The sequence below is a fragment of the Manacus candei genome, unplaced genomic scaffold (assembly GCF_025592945.1).
Source record: "Manacus candei isolate 608988 ecotype Guabito, Panama unplaced genomic scaffold, ASM2559294v1 h1tg000081l, whole genome shotgun sequence".
In the NCBI taxonomy this organism is placed as follows: domain Eukaryota; kingdom Metazoa; phylum Chordata; class Aves; order Passeriformes; family Pipridae; genus Manacus; species Manacus candei.
In genome coordinates, this window is record NW_026138129.1 from 5,993,081 (window position 1) to 6,014,019 (window position 20,939).

The 20,939-nt window shown below is 36.8% G+C and overlaps 1 protein-coding gene across 5 annotated transcripts in view; it reads left to right on the forward strand.

The window, feature by feature from the left end:
* The window catches only part of GRM1 (glutamate metabotropic receptor 1), a 178,298-nt gene that overhangs the window by 24,110 nt on the left and 133,249 nt on the right, over window positions 1-20,939 (forward strand). For all 5 annotated transcript variants that reach the window (XM_051811294.1, XM_051811295.1, XM_051811296.1 and 2 more), the window contains exon 3: window positions 9,591-9,840. In XM_051811294.1, coding sequence (XP_051667254.1) covers window positions 9,591-9,840 — 250 coding nt within the window. The remainder of the gene's footprint in view (window positions 1-9,590; window positions 9,841-20,939) is intronic.

Consider the following 20,939-nt stretch of genomic DNA (forward strand, 5'->3'; position numbering starts at 1 on the left):
ACACTGTTCACTATTTATTTAACACACAAATGGTGAAAAATATAGCAGTATTTTAAGAACAGAGAAATCCTGCTGATAATGAAACAACTAAAATACTTTCTGCGCTGTATAACTCTCCTAGTGTGTAAGTGGTATCTGAGCATCTGAGTAGACTCACAGATGTCCCAAAGTTTCCTATTCCAAGCAGCTGTGGTTTTGTTTTGGTATACAATTACATACAGAAACATCATTCTCTTTATCCAATTTAATTATAGAGTCTAATAGGAGACAGCTCTTCAAAACCAGTTAAGATGAAGGTGTCCTTTAAGATCACTGTATGAAAATCAGCTACTCAAAAGACAAGTGCATGCAAACCATACAAATAAACTATTCAATTGCATGAATAATACTGCAAAGAAAGATAACATTTACAATTAATAAAAGGGAGATATCATTACCATCCAAAGTGGTACGTACCTTGTATATCTCCTAGTTATGTCCTAAGAAGAGTCATTATTTTCTTTCCACGACAGCATGGGAAGCATCAAGATTTTCTAAGTTATTCTGCTGAAATCTTGATTCTGTAGTAACAATCATCAAATCTAACAAATATTTTGTTTACTACTAAGTACGGGAGATTACATGGGACTCGTAAAAAGGACTACCAGGTCTTCTTTGCCATGCCAGAAATGCTTTGTTGGGGGGAAAAAGTTAATGTGAAACCACAGTGGTATATAGGATTTGCAGTAGCCTTTGCACTGTTGATTTTTTCACTCCAAGAAGACCCATTTCTCCTCTCTGGCTATTTAACACTTTTACGAACTTTTTATGAACTTGCTGTTACAAATAGCCTCTCTGGTTTTTTGCTTCTTTTAATACTTGGCCAACTTAACACCTATGTTTAATACTAATTTATGTTTCTGAAGCTTAGTGGTAGTTAATTAAAATGGAAAGTGAACTTTTCAGCCCATTGGAAAAAAAATGGGACAAAGAAAGAAATTAAATTGTCCAATGTAATTAGAAACTGAAAATTTGTTTAATTTTTGATATCAGAGATGTTTTTGTATCAACACCAATTCACTAATTTGTATTTGGATTAGATATAAGAAGCAGATGATATTTGGCCTGAAAACATTCTACGTGTCTGAAGGATTCAGTATCTTCTCAGTCAATATTGCTTACATCTTCTCACAGAATATTATATTATTTTGTACCAGAGGCACGTTAGTGATGTGAGGTTATACAATGTGGTCATAGTTTAAGTCCAGCCAGCAACCAAGCCCCACACAGCCGCTCGCTCACTTCCTACCAGAAGGATCAGGGAGAGAATCATAAGAGTAAAAGCTGGAGAACTTGTGGGTTGAGATAAAGACAGTTTAATAGGGAAGGCAAAAGCTTTGCACAAGCAAAGCAAAACAAGGAGTTAATTTACTGTGTCCCATAAGCAGGTGTTCAGCCTTCCACAGGAGAGCAGGGCCCCATCACATGTAACAGTTACTTGGGAAAACAAACACCATTACTCCAAATGTCCCTCCACCCACTTCCTCTATCTTCCCCCTACTTTATATACTGAGCATGATGTCATATGATAAGGAATATTCCTTTGGTCAGTTGTTGTCACCTGTCCTAGCTGTGTCCCCTCCCAGTTTCCCATGCACCCTCAACTTTGTTGCCAGTGTGGCAGCAAAAGCAGAAAAGGCCTTTGCTTTGTGTGAGCACTGCTCAGCAATAACAAAAAGCATCTCATATTATCAGTCTTGTGTTCAGCACAAATACAAAACATAGCCCTGCACTAGCCACTGTGAAGAAAATTAACTCTACCCCAGATGACACCAGCATGAATGCCAAAATGGAATTTGTAGTCTCTTGTGCTTTTGGATCATACCACAATGGTGCACAGCCAGAGCTTCAGGGACTGATTTTCTAGCACTCTCAGCATTAGAAATACATCTGTTGAATTGCTATATTCCTCCTTGTCAAAAGTAATATGCTGCTGGAGAGAAACACATGGAGTATTTTAGCGTGCAGATCAGACTTACCATACTTGTTGTCACAAGATCAAGAAGCATCCATGTTGTCTTTTATTGATTCAGTCAAGGCAGAAACGTTAAACACCCTGAAAATTCACATTGCTCCTCTAAACCCTTGATGAAGACCTTCATCAAAACTCCTGACACACAGTGGGCTTTGCTGTTTCACAGTGCTGAAGCAACCACAAAGACTGCCTGAGGAGTCTCCATAATGTTTTTGCTGAAAAGATCACATCTGCACAGCTGCAGAAGGATGGATTTTTCCTGGCTGTGGGTTGTGAGATCAGAGCCAGCCATGTTGATGCTGCCCTTGGGGCACTGTTGAGACTGAAAGCTTTGTTTCTTTGCTGCCAGCAAAATGCCAAACCTGAGGCCAGTAGGCCACCCAAATCTACCTCACACTGTGCAACCTTACAGCCTGCTTCATCAGCAGTTAATTACAACATTCCTGCAAATGTTGTAATTTGCAGGAAACTGCAAACTGTGCAAGCATGGTTGTCTTGTTCTCAGTAGCTGATGGTTTTGGATGTGCTCAATATATGCACAGCCTCGGCCTCTCTCTCTCTATTTCACACCTGCCACCCTGCCATCTGAGGTCAAATGCCTCTCCATGCTCTCCCTCTCCTTCTCGAGTTCCTCTCTCAGTAATTGGGACACAGCCTGGCAGAGGTGCCTGCCATGCCTTCAGCACCCTTGGGAGCTAGGGCAGCACAGCTATCAGGGTGCCAGCAGCCCCTATGAAAAAATATAATTTGTGAGTGTCTTGATTCACAAAAAAAGAATAGCCATCTTTAACTCTAAAAATTATAGGGAAGGTCAGAAACATCGCTCTGAGCCAGCAGGTTCAGAAACCAGACAGACAGTAGAAATATGTTTTTAAATTTCCATTAATTCTTTATGTTTAAACTCTCATTTGCAATAGAGTACTTGCAAGCATGATTTTTGATTGCTCAAGGTTTAAATCTTGTGCTCAAAGGTGAGCTAACCTAATTGCATAAATGCCAAAGCATGAGGAGAACTGAACATATACTTCATTCCCTCTTCTTGAAATGTCTGCTCATATTAAAAAACACCTGGATATTGTTCTCCTACTTCGATGTCCCTTCTGGGTATCCTTTCCATTTTTGTAAATGATTTTACTAACTGTAATATTCACAGCAAGCTTAAAAAAATATTCATAGGAGTTGAAACTTTATTCTTACGTTTCCTTTCTCCAGACTTGTCAAGAAACATAAAAAAATGTGTGATGCCTTGTTCAACCAATACCAACCAACAGAACCAACCAACAGTTAACATTAGGCATCCTTATTATTATTTTTATTATTTCAGAAAGTATTACTTTTAATACTTTCTGAAAAAAACTGGAATCTCCTTATTGATAAGTCAAGAACAGAAAGACCGAGTTCAGTAAGTAAAGTTGTTACAAGTACTAGGTATCAGCTAGATTTGGAGCTGAAATCCTTTCATTAGAATATAAAACTCTAAAACTTGTTAGATACATAATAAATAATCACTGTCTGTATGCTTTGAATATATTTAGGGGAAAAAATGACATGAGACCTCATTTTGGCATTTTTCTTATTAAGAAAATGTCATTTAGCACTAATGTTCTCATTACTTCAGACTAACTTCACCTGTGCCTGTATTTCTGACAGGAATATAAATTAGTTGATCAAGATGATGCATCTGCTGCTTTCAGGATGAAGGCTTAAATACAGCCACTTTACTCAGTGGAAGAGTTTTACTTTTGTCTTGGTCTTCTTTACTAAGGTAACATATCACTATGGTGAGCTGTTGGCAAAATGTGTGTACTTGGTAATTAGTAACCTCCCATTTAATAAAATCATGTGAATTTTCTTGTTTGATATATAATCTTGTTTCTCTAATAAGTTGGATTATGTTAGGAATAGTGTATTTTTTAATGGTTATAACAATCATCTAATTCACCTCCCCTTCTGTTTTTATTTTCTCCCTTGTACTCAGTTTTACTTGACATCAGAAAACAAAAAGACTAGTCTGGCCTCAACAGCTCACTTTCTAGAAGGGCCTGAAGAAAATAAGCTGTATGCACAGATGGTTGAGATCTGGAGTGTACCAAAGATGACTCAGTTCATTCATTTAACATATCCTTCTGGTTTTTGTAATGCTAGAGTGCAGTTCCTTGGAAATCTCTGGTGAATCCAGAAAACTTTGCTAATGTAGCTTAAAAGAAGACAGAGTGTTTACAGTGCTGTTTCAATTTCTGATAATGAGTTTCCTTCTCCATAACTAAAGGACAGTGAGGCCATTATTCAACACAAATTCTCTCCAGAATTGTCAAAGGAAATGCAGAGAAATGCTGACTTCCACAGAGCCATGAGTTGGCCTGGGAGGCAAGCCAGTGGTGGTAAAGAGGTCTGTGATACCTACGGGTGGTAGGTAGCAAGCTAAGACCAACTTTATGCTTGGGATAGACCAAAATAACACACATTGGTAGATCCATTTCTACAACTTTTCATTTTTTTGTTAGTCTGTTACATTCAGGGAATAAATATGGACTTTGGCTTTCATTTTTAAGTCTTCTAATCAAAGGTGTGGACAAATAGATGTAAGTGATTGTATTATTACAGTTTAGAAAATGACTGCTTTTCATCTGAGATACACTAGCTGATTATTTATGTGCTCCCAACTTGTTACTAACATACTAATTTAAATCTGATGGTTGAACTTTTTTAGTTTGCAATGGACTAAGAGTATATACACGATTATTTAATATGTTTAAACTGATAAGAATTACATTAACATTAGATAACTCGAATTTTTTTTTTCTTATTAAGTGACCCTATTCAAAGATGCTCCTGTGGCATAGGGAAGCATAGTATAAGAGAAAAAACTGTCACTCTTTTTACCTTTTCTTTTTCCTTTTAATATTTAGTCGTGCAAGACTTTCCAGTCTTCTCAGACTTATATTTGACAACTATGCAGTTACTGCCCTATTAAATACCATCACTAGTTGTTACAAATTAGTTATTGCAATATGTCAGGAAGTAACTTGATAGTCAGATTGTGTGCTTGCTTTGCTCTTCTCAAATAATCTGCCTTTGCAGTAGCAAAGCTTTTCAGTAGTTATTCCTTGCTGTTATGTCATGCTGTCCTCTTGTTCTCATCTAATTTTCTCTCTGCCAAAAAGCAGTTAATTAGCTGAAGAAAAGAGATGCCTTATAGTGAATCGATACTGAACACTGAAACAAACGTCATACCTCCAGCAATCTACAAGCTTGGGAGAGGTGAACAAACAGATTATAATGTTGAGAAAGAAGAGTACAGAGAATAGTTTCTCACTTGTTATTTTGAAAAGAGGGATCTTCTTGCTATATGACTTATCTCTGTAGTACCCTTCGGTGAAGGTAGATTTTGTGGTTGTATCATCAGTGCATTGCCTTTGCTGTGTGCTTGTGGGGTGTATGCTTTTTTGTTTTTTGTGTATGCTTTTATTTTTTTGTGTTCATCTCTGATGTAGTTGCTGTTGTTTAGTGGAATAAATACAGTAAATAAGCCCCTAAAGGTGAGGAATAGGTGACCTCATCTGAAGAGATTGCTCATGGCCCAGGTAGGTGAAGTAACTCTTGCTCCCTAATTTTTGTAATTTAAGTGCATTGGAACATTCTTCCAGTTCTCTGCTGTAGATTTTGTTGGGTTTGTAGGTGCTTCTCTAAAATGATCTTAAAAAGAGACCCCGACACCAAAAGCAGAGTGAGAAAGAACAGTCTCAGTCTTCCTCTTCAGCATGAAGATCTTTAAGATTTTTTCTAAACAGGTATTAGCCTATATTTCAAGGGAATGTTCTCTTCAGCACAAATATGAATGGTTCACATTTCCTTATATTATCACATAACTAATCTCTATCCTTGAATGAAATCAGACATGGATTTATGCAGGGCACATTGTTTTGTGGCTTAGGAAGACCCACACAGCCATTTAAGAAGACAATCTCCAGGATCCTCAAAAGTGCCTCATTGCAGAGCTGTTTCTGCTGTATTTCATAAATGAAAAAATAAATGGCTCTCTTGACAAGGAGAATGGGGAAAAGTTTGGCATATAGCTATAATAAAAAAAAAGAATATAAACCTTTTAGATGGAGCTCATGGGTTCTGCTCCCCACAGTACTAAAGTGTTAATATAAGCAAATAGTGTTACTTTCAGTATAGTTGTGGCACAAATGTAATATCTACTGGCTCAAAGGAGCAATTTGTGAAGCTGAATTTTTGTTAGTTACTTCCTTTATACGTCTTCTGTTGATCAAGATAACATCTTTGATTTTTACTACACTATCTTAATGTTTTTATTAACATATTTAATGCATGGAATGCAATGAGTGAGAATAATTACCACTACATGGATCTCTCAGCAGCATCTTTAGATATGTGGATCCCTCCAAGAAATGGCCTTATCTAGGATTTTTGAAGTGGTGAAGCAAAGCTTTCTTTGGCACTGAGAGAAAAGTGTTGAGAAAAGTGTTAAAAAATGCTCTTGGTTAAATTGCAGCCATGACAGATTTAAAATTTACCTTTATGCTTCTGTACAGACTCTGCTTGAAGCATGTAAGTAAAATATCTGGTTTTTTGAATAGGGTACAAGTTCAACAGAGTTTAAAAAATTGTCAAAAATTCACAAGGTATTTGTGGTGCTCAAAGTATGTTACTGGCTTGCCTAGTTTTGGGTAGGGGTCAGAAAGAAAATCAATTGTTTGTAGTCTCACAATAATAAGTACTTTTACTTTTCATAGCTGATCCTAATAGCAAAGGGCAGTTGCAGATAAGCTTGGATCTTTTCTTCAATGGCTCTTTCAAAGGAAAAAGATCCTCAGCCTGGGGCCCTGTTGTAACTGTTCACTGACTACAATCATGCACAGATTTATTTCATTACATGTTTCCCCTCTCAGCTCTTGCCTATGTGTGGATTGAAATGGGTGTGCCCACCAAGCTGGTACAGATGGTTGTGTTCTTGGCTATTGCACAGAATTAATTGGTGTTTTCTATTCTATATATGCCCTTACATTGTGCATACTCCAGTAGCTGAGTGCATTGAACAATGTATATAACATCTGTCACACATTTATTTTCTCCCTGATCCTTTCTCTTGGAGGGGAAAGATGTGCAGCATGTTGTCTTGCTCTGGGAGCAGAGCAAACAGGCTTTAAGAGGACGTCCTGGGTCAGCAAGTCTTGTCTCTGGCTGTTCAGACTTCTTACTTTACGTTATGCTCTTGTGAGCTGAGCAAGCTCCAGTCTAACATCAGATTTCTTTGTGCTGCTATTGAAAAGCTGTTGTGCTACTTTCATGTAAGGATTAGAAAGCTTTCGTTTTCAGCTGCAAATTTTCTGCCTTGTGTTTTGCCTATTTCATCTTATGTCTATGGTGTTATTGATCCTAATTAGCTTTTCTCCTAGACTCTCTAGCATGCTTAACTGAATTTATAGACAACAATCTTCCTCTTACTGCATATTTTGGTAGGTTGTTGTACTGTTGGTACAGGTGTAACTATGTTTGAAATAATTGTTATTTCATCAAAATTAAAGCTGAGAAAAATCATTCAAAGCAGATTTCATTTCTTGAAATCATTAACTTGAACTACAGCAGAATTAGTGTTGTACTGATTCATGACAAAATCCCATCTTACTTTAATGTTTAGGAAATATTACTACATTTATTTTCTAATATGCATTGCCTAAACATCTAATAAAATTCAGTTTAGTCCCCCATCTTGCCTTAAGTGAAACTTTAGGAATAATCCTACTGGTTTCAAATGAGTTTGTGTTGAACAAAGCTCAACATGAAATTGCGAAATATATCCTAATTTCCTTCCAAAGCATAAGGTGCTTGCAAATGGCAAATCAGTGGTGAGGTTGTCCTGCCTCGTTCTGGGACCTGAGGCAAGTCATCAAAGCAGTATGACCCAAACCATACTGCTTTGAGCTAAATCCCTTGATGACTGCAGGTTATGTATGGCCTTTAAATACCTGGAAATGCCTCCATCTGTGTCCTTCTCAGCATATGACAATCCCTATACAAGGCCTCATTGTTTACCCCTATGCAGGGCTGGCGAATGGGACTGCTGAGCCCGGGGGGTGGGGTGCTTGGTGGTGTGTTCCCACCAGGCACAGCTCTTCCTCTCTTCTCTCCTCCCCGCAGTCGTGTAGAACCGTGGCATTACTCCTGCTCTGGGGTATGTCTGGCTCACAGAAAAAAAACAGACTGACTTGATTGCTGAATCTGGTGTTGAGTCACACACTAGAAAAGAGGCCATTCTGCTGTGTTTCAAATTTGTAAGAAACTAGGGTGCTTCAATGCAAAGGGCTGGGGAACTTCAATTTTGTGTTTGACACTAGATCTAACAGGTTTGTCTGGAGTCTAGTATGACTATGACTGCCATAGTGTGTCTGATCTGCAGTAAATGATCCACATGTCTGGAAAAATGCACTCATTTCTACTAGATTTATACAGAAATGCCTGAACTCTCTCGTGCTAAATGTTCTTTCTGATGGCTATACCTTTCGAGGAGTTTTTTTAAATTTATTTATTTTAATGTGTGTGTGTATGAAAGAATTTAGGCTGATTTAGAAGTCTTCCTCTTTGCCATTTGCTATTTCAAACTGTTGTTGCAAATGAGGAAGAGGGACCTTTTCAGTCACCCCTTGCTCAAAAAGCTCTGGGTCTAGAAGTGATCAGTGTATTTGATGTTACTCTCTCAATAAATTAAGGAAACATTTTGGATGTGGATAGCATCAAATTAGTGCTTCTATTTTTGAACCATTTCTTGTTACTGTTAATAGATATATTTTTTTGTAATCCATCTGTTCCTTCCTCTTCCCTGATGGATGTTCATCATAAATCCTTTCCTCATGGCAGGCATAAAATATTCAAAGAAAACTTGAGGTTTCACCTGTCTCCATAGCTGAAGGCAGCTTGAGTTTTGTAAAACTGTTGATTTGGCTTGCTAAGTGTATAAATAAAAGTGAATTTGAGAATCAGTTTTTATATTGTTTGGACCACACAGTTCAAATATTTCTATACTAGGAAGAGTTATTTCTGGTCAGTCAAATTAGTATAAGTGGCTTTCAAGACATTACCAGATACGTGTGTTTTAATTTGCGTTTATCTTTCATTCACTTTTATGAACATAGACTGTGTATGGTACAGAATGGCTTGGAACCGAATCCTTTTTTTGTCTTTATTATACCTGTTTTTCTGGATTAGCACAATTGTCACTTTTGCCATAGAAATGTTAATAAACCTTTATTCTCACTGTCTGATCTGTCTTTATCCTCTTTTCTACCTATCTATCCCTTCTTTGCCTTTAATACCCGTTGACAAATCAATGTAAGGAAAGAAACTTGAAGTCTTCAGGTCAGTTAAGACCTACTGATACATGGATATCCTGTTCCACTGAACTCTGAGTATGTTCGCTTTGATGGGTCCCCTTTGCTCTTCTTTCTGCTAATGGTAGTTGATTTTTGGGGGGGGGAAAGCTATCCTTTTCCCACCACAGTTAAATGCATTATATAATCTAAGCCTTTTTTTTTTTTTTTTTTTTTTTTAACAGGAAATTATGGGGAAAGCGGAATGGAAGCCTTCAAAGAGCTGGCTGCCCAAGAGGGTCTCTGCATTGCTCACTCTGACAAGATCTACAGCAACGCTGGGGAAAAGAGCTTTGATCGCCTGCTCCGCAAGCTGCGAGAAAGGTTACCCAAAGCCAGAGTGGTGGTTTGCTTCTGTGAGGGAATGACAGTGAGGGGGATCCTCATTGCCATGAGGCGCCTGGGGGTGCTTGGGGAGTTCCTGCTAATTGGAAGGTAAGACTCTGAGTGGGATTTCTCTGCCTGTTCTCTCCCTCTTGCCCTGCAGGCAGGTGTTTGATTTCAGAACTGTGCAGCTTAGCTACCTGCAATTTCCATGTTTACTTGTCTAATGAATGAAAAGAAGTGGCAAGATGGCAGAGCAGATCTCACAAAAGGGGATATGACTGTGTATGGCAGCTTAATCGGAGGTGATACCTTTTGCAGAAGTAAATACTAATTACTAACTCCTTTATATGGATATATGACATTAGGGTTTTTGTGCTTTTGCACACTCTAGAGGAATGTTTCACGGACAGAATTTAGAACAAAGTAGGGAGTGAAAGATTCTAGTTACACAATGTGATCTGGAAGTGTGAAGTGACAAAATTTCATGTGTTTAACTAAAGATGTCTCTTGAAAATTTGAAACACCAAATTATTGAATGGTTTTGATTACTTGAACTTTTTTCCAGTCTTGTGATTACAATCTGGCATTCTCAGTTGCGCGCTGTTCTGATCTTTGCTATTGAAAGCTGGGGCACCGATATTATGCAGACTTGTTTGGTTTTTAAAACATCAAACTTGCTGATGTCTAAATGAAGATGTATGTGTGAAGATTTATATTACCAGAGTAATAGTGCAGATATGTTGGACAGACAAAGGGTGTTTTTATTAAAACATATTTTCTACTAGATTTTATCTTTGTAGGTATTCACTGAAATATGGTAATTTTAGTTCTATCACATATAGTCTATCCACATTTCCATTTTTGTGATAGTTCTTATTTTGAGGCTTCTTTGACTTCCACCTTGATTTTTGCAATGTCTTTATGTCCTTTTTTCTGTCTTGATGAATCTTGTTCAAATGATGAGGACTGATATTTTGTCTTCTTTGTTAGATTGATAATGTCTGTTTTAATACTTCTATTTACTGTTTGATTCTTTCTTATTTATTATTTTAAAATTCCTTCAAGAAATGTTTAAATTAATTCCTTCAAGGCCTTTGATAGTTGTGTCCACACCTATTCAGCTTCTCTTGTCATCTGATCTCATCAGGCTTCTTTTTCTCCCTTTCTTTCCTGAAAGTCTTTGTGTCTGTCATTGTCATGACTGGAATCCTCTCCTTTTGCTCTGTGCTATAATATTGGTCTCCCCCTGATTGTATTGCTCCTCAAACCCCACAGTTATGATTTCTATGCCAGATAGCTAATCTGACCCAAGTAATAGTCTGAAAACAACCAGTCACTCTTAAATTTTTCTTTTGTTGCAGTCTTTGTTTGCAGTCTATTTGGAGCAGAGACTGTACCTCTAGAAGGTTGTGAAGATAAGATGTAGAACATCTGGAGAATGCTTAGCATTAAAATGAAACCAAGAGTAAGGTGATATTGAAAATGATATTATGTCCTAGATTGTGTATGTGTGGTTCACAGGCATCGTTCAGTTTGCATCAACTGAAATGAATAATGGAATGCTTCACTACTGATGTGTTTCAACTATGGTTTTTCAGTTAATAGAATAAACTGACTATAATAGAATGAGTCTCAGTGACAGCATCTCTGGTCTTTTAGTAAATGCCCTGGAGCATTAGGTAATGCTATGCTTTCTTCATGTGTTATCACTGCAATGGTGTCCCATTGTTCACCTGATTTTGGTGTTCCTTCTTGATGCTGTCCATGTAGAGAGCCAACAAAGGAATTAAGCCTCCTATATTGAGCACCAAACCTAGGTACTTTGGTAGTACAAACCTTAGTTTCCTATTAGACCACTTACTTGATCCCCTACTCCTTGGATGTGTGGAACATTTCAGCTTGAAATTTTGACAATAAGCCTTTACCAAACACTATGGTACTCTATGTAGTTCAGTTTTTTTGTCTTAGAATTTGCCTAACAGTGTTGCTCTTAGCTTTTTGTCAGGAACACTCACCTATTAAATGCTAATAATGGAATTTTTTTGGGAATTACAATGTATTTTTCAGGTAGATTTTCACATACCCTTCTTTCATGATGGCAATTGAGTCCCTTTTAGGGCTGGGTGGATTGTGCCAAATGTAAAATAAGCCAGTTATTGCTTTGCACGGTCTGGATTGTGCCCATTAGCCTGCTGTGCAATAGGGTTTGCACATTTTTTGTGTCTGCAGACCTAAAAGACATTTTATTTGAATTGTCCTAATTAAGTGATTATTAAAAAAGGCAAATCTAACTTGGAATAAGCAAGTTGCAGCAAAACTGCAGTGCTATGAATTTGGTCATTTATATACAAACAAGAACTAAGGCACACATTCACATTACTCTGATGTACTGTTTAGTCTTTTTTATTCAAGTACCCAGCTAAGCAAAAAATCAAAAGCCTTTAAGAATATTCTTTTAATTGAGGGAAGTGGGAGTGAACGCAAAATCAAGATTTTTTGCAATAGTGAGCTAAACAAAGCCTTTAATTTACTCACAGGTTTATTATCAGCCACATTTTATCAACCTCATCCTCTGCTCTGACTCACTATAAAGAGGAATCCTTTGCAAAGAAACACCTGGGTAAATAACTCTCTTCCTGCTACATCCTCAATATTGTTGTTGATCAAAGCAGACAGGAACAGCTTAGCTTAACTAAATTCAAGGTATCAGAAAGAGAACTGGGAAATAGATTTGACTTCAGTTTAATCTGAATTTCAGTCTCCTGTGTTAGTGAGAAGAAAGGGAATTTCCCTTTCTGAATCTGGAGGGAAGCAGGAATTAGGGCAGAACAATAGAATAGGTTACAAACTGGCTTGAGGTAGAATGGCAGATGTTCTGAAATTGATATAGTGTTCAAATGTAATGGAGAATTCAGTAAGAAAAGTTATTAAACTATGATATCTATAAATCTATATGATAACTATAAATCTTAAAAGTGACTGACAATGAAAGAGAAAGAAAGAAAGAAAAAATTGATCATGGCTTTTTGTGTTATTACAATTATTGGAATAGTATTGGAGTAAGCAAAGGCAAAAATTATGCTAAGAAAATTAACTGTACTCTTAAGGGAGTTCAGGTGATAGCTCTTTTAGCAAAAACTGGGTTTGATGTGAAGAGATTATGTAGGAAGACGCTCAACATCGTGTTTCTAGTCATGTTTATGCAGGCCATTGGGTTTTATATTACTTAATAAGCAACAATTAGATTTTGTGAGAATCTTGCAAGATGGATGAATTTCCTATATATCCTCTGGGATGGTGCATCAAGACAAGGCATGTAACTGACTTTTCAGCATCTGTGTGAGTAATGTAAAGCAAATGAAAAACACAAACAAAATACCCAGTTTGAAGAGGTACTCTGAGTTTATTGGAGAAGAAAATTTTTTAGATAAATAGTTGGAATGAAAATGCTCTTTCACAATTTGATCCCTTAAGTCCTCCACACAATGGTGTGTGTAAAAGTATGAGTAACTCTAGGAAGGAAGGGATATATTAGTGCATATGCTGTTTTTCAATCTAACACTTTGTAATGGACTATGTATAGCTTTACTTCCGTAGGTTTTCTGAGCTTTCTGATGTTTTATGATCTCCATTAATATTACTAATGGGCTGCTGTAGAACTATGAATTGTAAGTGTTGGTAGGGTGACCTTTCCTGAAAGTTTGAATGCTTGGCAGTGAAAATATGGTTGGATTCTCTGCTGTCAACCCAGTGCTTTATGGAGGGAAAGTCAGTCCTTTTCATATATCTAATAAAACCCATTTAGCATAGGATGACAGAGTTTTCAGGATGCACAGTGTAATGAAATTTTTCCTGACTGCCTTCACTTCAAAAGCCAATATTAATAATGGTGGTTTTGGCATTTAGCTTCACACTTTCTGAAATATTGACAAGGCATTACCAATGTAAGCTGTTTGGCCCTATTATCTGACATTGCTGGATAGGCTGAACTTGATTACATCCAAGTGTAAGAGTAAACAACTTGGCGAGTGGACAGAAAAACGTACCCTGGTGTAGTCAATCCCAGGGAAACAGGGCGTGTGGGAGGATTTTGGCAGGTGCCTAGGGCAGTTATCACCTTCCAAATCCTGGGATTTTACGCATGTACAGTCATGCAATCCCACTGAATTGGTACAACACTTGACAGAGGAGTGCCTTGCCTATCTGAATCAGATCCATCAGACTCTAACACCGAGACTATTGAGCCTTTGTTCAGCTCCATCATGCCAGAGAAAGGAAGGCATCACCATTTTAGGACACCATGGTTAAGGCAGGGACCCAAACCATATTTACACTGATGACCTCACTTGTTAAAAGGAAAAACTGGTAACAGAAATCAATAGGTCCATAACATCCTTTAGTAATGGAGGAGGAAGAGTCTGGTCAGGAAGCTGGTACTTCAGCAAGGAAGCAGAAGGAGGAGGTGACAGAAGTTTCTCACAATTCAAGTCTATTTTAATTGGCAATAAATTGTCTTAATTTACCCCAAACTGAGCCTCTTTTGCCTGTGATGGTATCTATTAAGCAATCTCCCTATCTTTATTTTAACCTGTGAGATTTTTCACCCAATTTTCTACCTTTCTTCTTTTGAGTGAGGTAGTTGGTAAGTGGATGGTTGAATGTTGGGTGCTGACCAAGTCTACCCACCACAGATGACACAGGTTGCGCTGCCAAAAGCATGATGTTCTGTATTTCTCTTTCTCTGTCCTTCAGTTTTGATATCACAAATAAAATAAATAGGAGTATCACAAATAGCGCATCCCATATGTGTCTAAGAAGACTGCCTGTCTCTTCCTCCCAGAATAGTCCCTAGTGCCAGTGGCTCATGCATTACCTGCAAAATGACAGAGAATATTCTACTGTTATGCTATGATGTTCTTCATAAACAAGAAGGATATCCATCAAAGGATACTACTGTTTTTTTAAGTTAGACTAGCTGAAAGGAAGATGCTGTACTCTGTTCTCCAATGTACAATGTCTTAGTTGTGCTTAACTCTATTTACAAAAATTATTATTAGCTATTTTTAAGTAGGTAAGAGATACAAAGAAATCAGTAAGAACCAACAATATATTGTCAATGGGGAAAAAGCACTGCCTTGTGCTAGCCTATATTATCTAGGATAGGTTTGGGCCTTGTAACACTGAAAAGAAATAGTAGATATGACATAGTGTTGCTCATGACAGTGTTTTATGCCAACCGGCTGTGAATGGAAATGTGGTATTGGGAAAACTGGTATTGCCAAATGTATACAATAGAATCTAAACCACTAGCATGCCATGTGCGGTTTTTCTGAGAGGGCAGTCTCAGTGGTAAAACTCAGTGGCTCAAAAGTCCAAAGTAAAGATGAAAACACAATTGGCACACTGGAAAAAAATAGGAAGATAGTAATTTAAGAACCAAAGGTTTACTTTACAAGCATTTTGCAGCAGGAAGAAGGCTGTTTTATCTTTCTGGTACCTCCCTAGCCAAAGATGGTTAGAATGACTGACTATTACTCATGAGTCTGTTGTTGTTGACATGCCAAGTTAGTGGAAGACTGTTTAAATATGTGTTCAGAAGTAGTCAGAGGTTTAGCTCTGTCTGGATTCAAATTGCATTCATAAAATATCAATGTTCAAATACTTTCGAAGTCTAACTGAAGTTGGCATTTAAGCAAAGTATTGTCAATTTAAATAGTCCCTCGTGGCAACATCCTACCATTTCTTGAACATTATCAAGGCTGGTTATAGGACCCACTGCTAATTTTAAAGTCTGAAACCTCAGAACATGTCTATAAAAATTTTTATATCTTATTCATTCAAAGTTCTATTTGTAGTTGCAATCTAACACCTGTTTACCATGATTAGAATTCATAATCAATGTGGATGAAAACAGCATTACATAATGCAAGAAGACTCTGAATGAGCCCATTTTGTCTACCCTCTAACCTAAAATAATATCAATCCATACTAAAGTGGGATTGCATGTCAAGTGTCAATTAAATAGGTATATATTTGAGCAGAACTGCATTTTATTTGACTTTCTCTGTAGTTTGCATTTAGAACTCATCAATAACCATTGGTTGCTTGTTGACAAGGAATGATGAATTAGATATAAGATCTGGGATTTAAGAGAGCATTTCCATGCTTATCTTAATAACAGAAACAATGTTCACTTACACAAAGACAAAATACGAGAAGGGTACCTGGTTTTTTATGTTAAAGTGGGATTTATGTAATCCAGTGGGCAGTTTTTTAAATGTGGTGGTTTTTTTTTCTTTTCACTTCTTGCTTTTATGTGACATGAATTAAACTAGCTTTTGTATATAATCAAATCTCACTTTCACATTGGCATTCAGAATTAACTTTAAAAACATGTATTAAAACCCATGTAAATTCCTGTCCCAGACTGTCCAAGAAAGACATGAAATATTAAGTCTCCAATAGCTTGAAGATATAGGAAAAAGCTCAAACTCGTCATCACAGTCTTTCTGGGTTGATTTTTTCATATGATCTTTACATTTTTCTGTTTTCATATGCCTATGTATGCAAAGACTTCCTGAAAGAATCGATTTTATAGGGATTTAAGGCAGATGTCAAATGATAAGTTTAAATTGTACTTCAGTGCTTGCAGACTATCTGTGGTAAGAAATAATTAACGGAATATAATTTCTGGATAAAATGCAGCTTTGGGTGTTTTTTGGTCTTAGACAATGGTCAAAAGTCACCGTGATTTCTATACAGGAGTTTGAGAGAAAAACAATATCCAGACTATTGTTTGGAACATTAGTTGTCATGTATTACAAAAAATAAATACAACAATTTACCAAAACAAAAATACATGCATAAGACTAAAATGGAAGCAGCATTGATTACTAAAATACAGATATGTACGTTAAGATACTTTAATAAATACTTACTCAATTTTTAAAGTGATATGAAAGGCTGATAGTTTAACAAACAGGATATATGAAAACATGTTTTGAGGCAATGTGTGCTTTTTAATGGTAGTCATTAATATACCTTTTTCATAAATGATTGCATTGAGAGGAGAAAAGGGACTGGGTTTTTCTTGTTTCTGAATGTGTAGTGCAATTGATCATAAAAGCAAATGAATGCTGTCTCATTTGCTTAAGTCACTGGAATAGCGAGGAATAGAGGAAACAAAAGCATACAACCAAGTGTCTTGAAGCACATTACGAAATGTGATGTTTGAACTTCATGATGGGAAAACTTGTGGGGACAAAACCCTCACGTTTCTAGATTTCTAGTTAAAAGTTCTGTGAGTTTATGGCTGAGTTTAAGGCTGTTTATGTTTCTTACATAGCAAAGGAAAACTAAGACTTGATTCAGTGTTTTCAAATTGTCTTGGCAGGGAGAGTTATCTAAGCTAGTAATGTTCAAGAGAATGCAAGGAAGGAACAACCTTGACAGAATTAATTTACCTTTAAATTTCCTGCAGTCTTCCAACACTGAAAAAGTGCAACAGTTCAATAGCTGCTTGTTGTCTATGAACTAATATTGATGTTAGAATGATTGAGTTATTACGCAGTGCTATGTGTTGCTGATGGATTACTTCTTAGGCAGTACATGTTTTATCGTGCCACTGCAGAAATCAGGAGCTGGATGACTGCTGCTCCCCTGGAAGGATATGCTGTACTTTTATGTGAATGTATCATATTGAACGATGCTACTTCAAAGGTCTTTGCATAATTTATATAGGGCCAGACTTTTTCAGGTATGTGTTTGTGAGGCTGTGAGACCCTAATACTCTGAGCTTTGTAATTTCTAGAGTTTACTTCTGTGCTTTTTAGTGCTCAAATAGAAATGAAACTTAAAGAAGTTTTAGTAAAAATGTGAGCAACCCACCCCCCAAAATATAAAGCTCCATAATTTTTTGTCAGGTTTAATTAATTCTAAGCAGCAAATTGATTACTTTTTTCAAGAAAAACAGACATTGAAGATGAATCTTTCCTAGAATATTTCATTCTTTATTATTTAAGAGTAATTAATTTCATGTTTCCTGCCAAGTCTTGGTATAAAAATAGTTTTTCCTCTACCAGCATAAGAATATATACCATCACTTCTAGTAACAGGTTCACTCTTTGGATCACTAGAAAAATGCTTATATTAGAGGTAATTTATTGACTGAAGGTAATGAGAATTGCCTGAGCTGTGCTCATGCAAACAACACTTATTTTGACAGAGAAATGCACATCAAGGAAAAAATAATTTAGGCTGAAATTTAAACATCTTTCTACTGCATTCTGGAAAGCAGTAACTGAAATATTTAGAGCTCCTGCAAATAATCAGCTGGCTGCATTTTCAGTGCAAAAATTTATTGCTTGTTTAAGCCTTTGACTCATTGACCAGAGAAGGTAAAATAAAGAGCAGGGTAAGATGTTGTGTGGAAAGACCATATATATTTCCATATACTACCTGTTTTTCATTATTTTTTTCTTTCCTTTCAAGAATACCCTTAACCTAATGACGAACCCTTGGTACCCTTCCAAGGCTGGAAAATGTGCACAGCCTTCAGCAATCTGAGGAACTGAATTCAGCTGACAGGAGGCTAACCCTGAAGTATCTGTATGAACATGCAATGTGGAAATTTTTGGTCATGGAAACATTGTAATTAGGCAGTTAAATACATAATGTCTCAAAAGCTGAAATTAAACTGGAATCAAGGCAATTGACCCATGTTGGTAGGTCCTTAGTCAGTTGCTTTTCTCCTGAAATTTTCAGCCAAGACAAATCCTTTTGATTTCTGAGGCACAGTAGTGCTTTAGGACCCGCAGATGTCAAGAACTCATTTCATAAAGTCAAAACTGACTCTTTCATGTTTCACTATTGCCTCTTCAGCACTACCAGTCTGTTTTGATGTAGGACTGAAAGACTGGATCTGGCCAGCTCTTGACCAGATTTCACTTCAGTCATTACTATCTGCATCTCAGTTCAGTTATTTGTACCTCAGAGAGGGAGAATCAAAGAGAATTTTGTTTCAAAGCCTTGCAAATTCACTGCTGCCTGATAACTGAACTGGCACTTATTTTAACTGACTTTAAACCATATGCATTATTCACTATGAGCTATTTGTGGGTAAGATTTGGTATCTAGGGCTTATACAGTTATTTTCCATGCTGGTGATTTGGCTGTATTTATTCACTCTGTGGAGAATAAGTTCAAGTTTTTTTCCTCTTGGATTTCCTTTAGGAAAAGACAAGGGATGCATTGCAAGTTAGAGCTAGAAAGAAAATATACTACTGTTGTTTAGTTTAGAAGAAATGGAATGTTATTTTTTCTGCTTTTCGAAATAAAACTCAATTATTTGGTTTCCATCCCAAGAAGACATTACTTAGAAGAAGCTGAATATCAGGTCTTCTATGTTAACATAGGAATTAGGAAAACTACATAATAGGTCAGATTTAAGCACTTCTGTATGGAGAAATGACAACATGAATGTGACTCCAGTTGTGGTTTCTGCTGATTTCTGACAGGTGGTTGAATGACTATGAGTTGCTATTTCTAACAGAAAATTTATAAATTTTCTCTACTCTTTGTCTAGTGTATCTCTGAGTATACAATCTTAGCTCCTTCCTTATTGTTATATATTGTATTCTTCTGTTGTTTCTTGCATGCTGCACTTTTTTCCTTGCATCTTCATTCATCCCTTCTTGGTCTTTCTGCTCCATTCACCCAAGTCTCAAATTGCTTGCCAATTATAACATACTGAACTCTTCAGCACCTGGTATTTTTTGTAGTAAAAAGTCCGCACTGTTGGCATAATTTCCTTTCTGTGAAGTCATGAGCAGTTTTTGCGTTTTCTTAATCAGAAATGGAGATAAGCAAAACTTGTTCTTAAAAATCCTACTCATATTACAGAGCTACTTGAGGAACAGGTTGCTTTCACAACTCTTTGTTTCATGTTTGTTCCTTTTTATGTTAGGCAGATCAACTTGTTACATCCAAAACCATAATTAAATAAAACTGACAATTTTGGAATGATGTATCCTCTTTTTGTTTGTGGATGTGCAATAGCAATCAAAAAAGGATCTCCCCCACAAAAGTATGCCTCTCTGTAAGACTGTTTTCAACTGTTCTTGATGGGACATTACCTCATTATTTCTATTAAAAAATACAGTATGAAATATTTGTTATCATATTAACCATGGTTACCTTTACAGACCTGAAATACTGTAAAGGAAATCAACTTGAATCTGGTCTCATGTTATCAGAATTTTAAAACTAAGTTCTGAGAATAGGCAATGGTATAAAGAGGAAAACTAGGCCAGTGTTCTGACTTTGAAGTCTGACAGTTGATCATTTTCAGAGTTGCAAACTGAGAAAATATGAGGACTCACTAGGAGGTAACATAATGTAAGCCAGCAAATCAGACACTGAAGTCTATTGAAAGTACCACTGCTAAGACCAATACCCAGGCTGATTTCCAGTGGAACAACCAGATTACAAAACTAGGTGCATTAATCTGCATGTATTTCAAATGAATTTGTCTCAGCAGGGTGATTACAATGTATTTCAAATGAACCTAAAATGAGAATGGAGAGTTTAAAGTGTTCACAAGAAAATCACTACTATCTCTCTGGTAAGCTTGAGAATAGAAAGAGAGGATGATAAAGTGTAATGATATCTCTTGTGAACTCTGTGTCCAGGTATGGCTGTTTTTTGTTGTTTTTTTGTTTGTTTGTTTGCCATCATGTTTGTGGGAAAATCTTCTTCGATGGGAAGATTAAACTCAAGTAATTGCACAGCCTGTTACTCCAACAGGCTAAGAGTTAAAGTTGTAGGGAGATGTAGGCACAATTAAGATGGAGGCAATATAAAAGGCTAAGAAAGGAGAAGAGGTGATGCTAAAATGTGAGGGAGAAAAACATATGTTGTAGGAAGAAGGCAAATAAAATAGGGAAGTGGGAGAGGATGAGTTATAAGAGTCTGTACATAAAACAGAGATGGACAGTGACAGAGTTTTGATTTCAGGCAATGACTATTTTTCCTGATCCAGACTGAGATGTGTTAAAGTTCATGAAATAAGTAGAATTGTGGTTACAAACTGGAGAGAGCAGTGGACTGCTAGGCCATCAGGATTCAACACAAGAATACTTCTGTTGAACCAAGCCTTTCCAGTAAAATACCAAGGGCTGAATTCTATTTTCATGGTGTTGTGAATCACG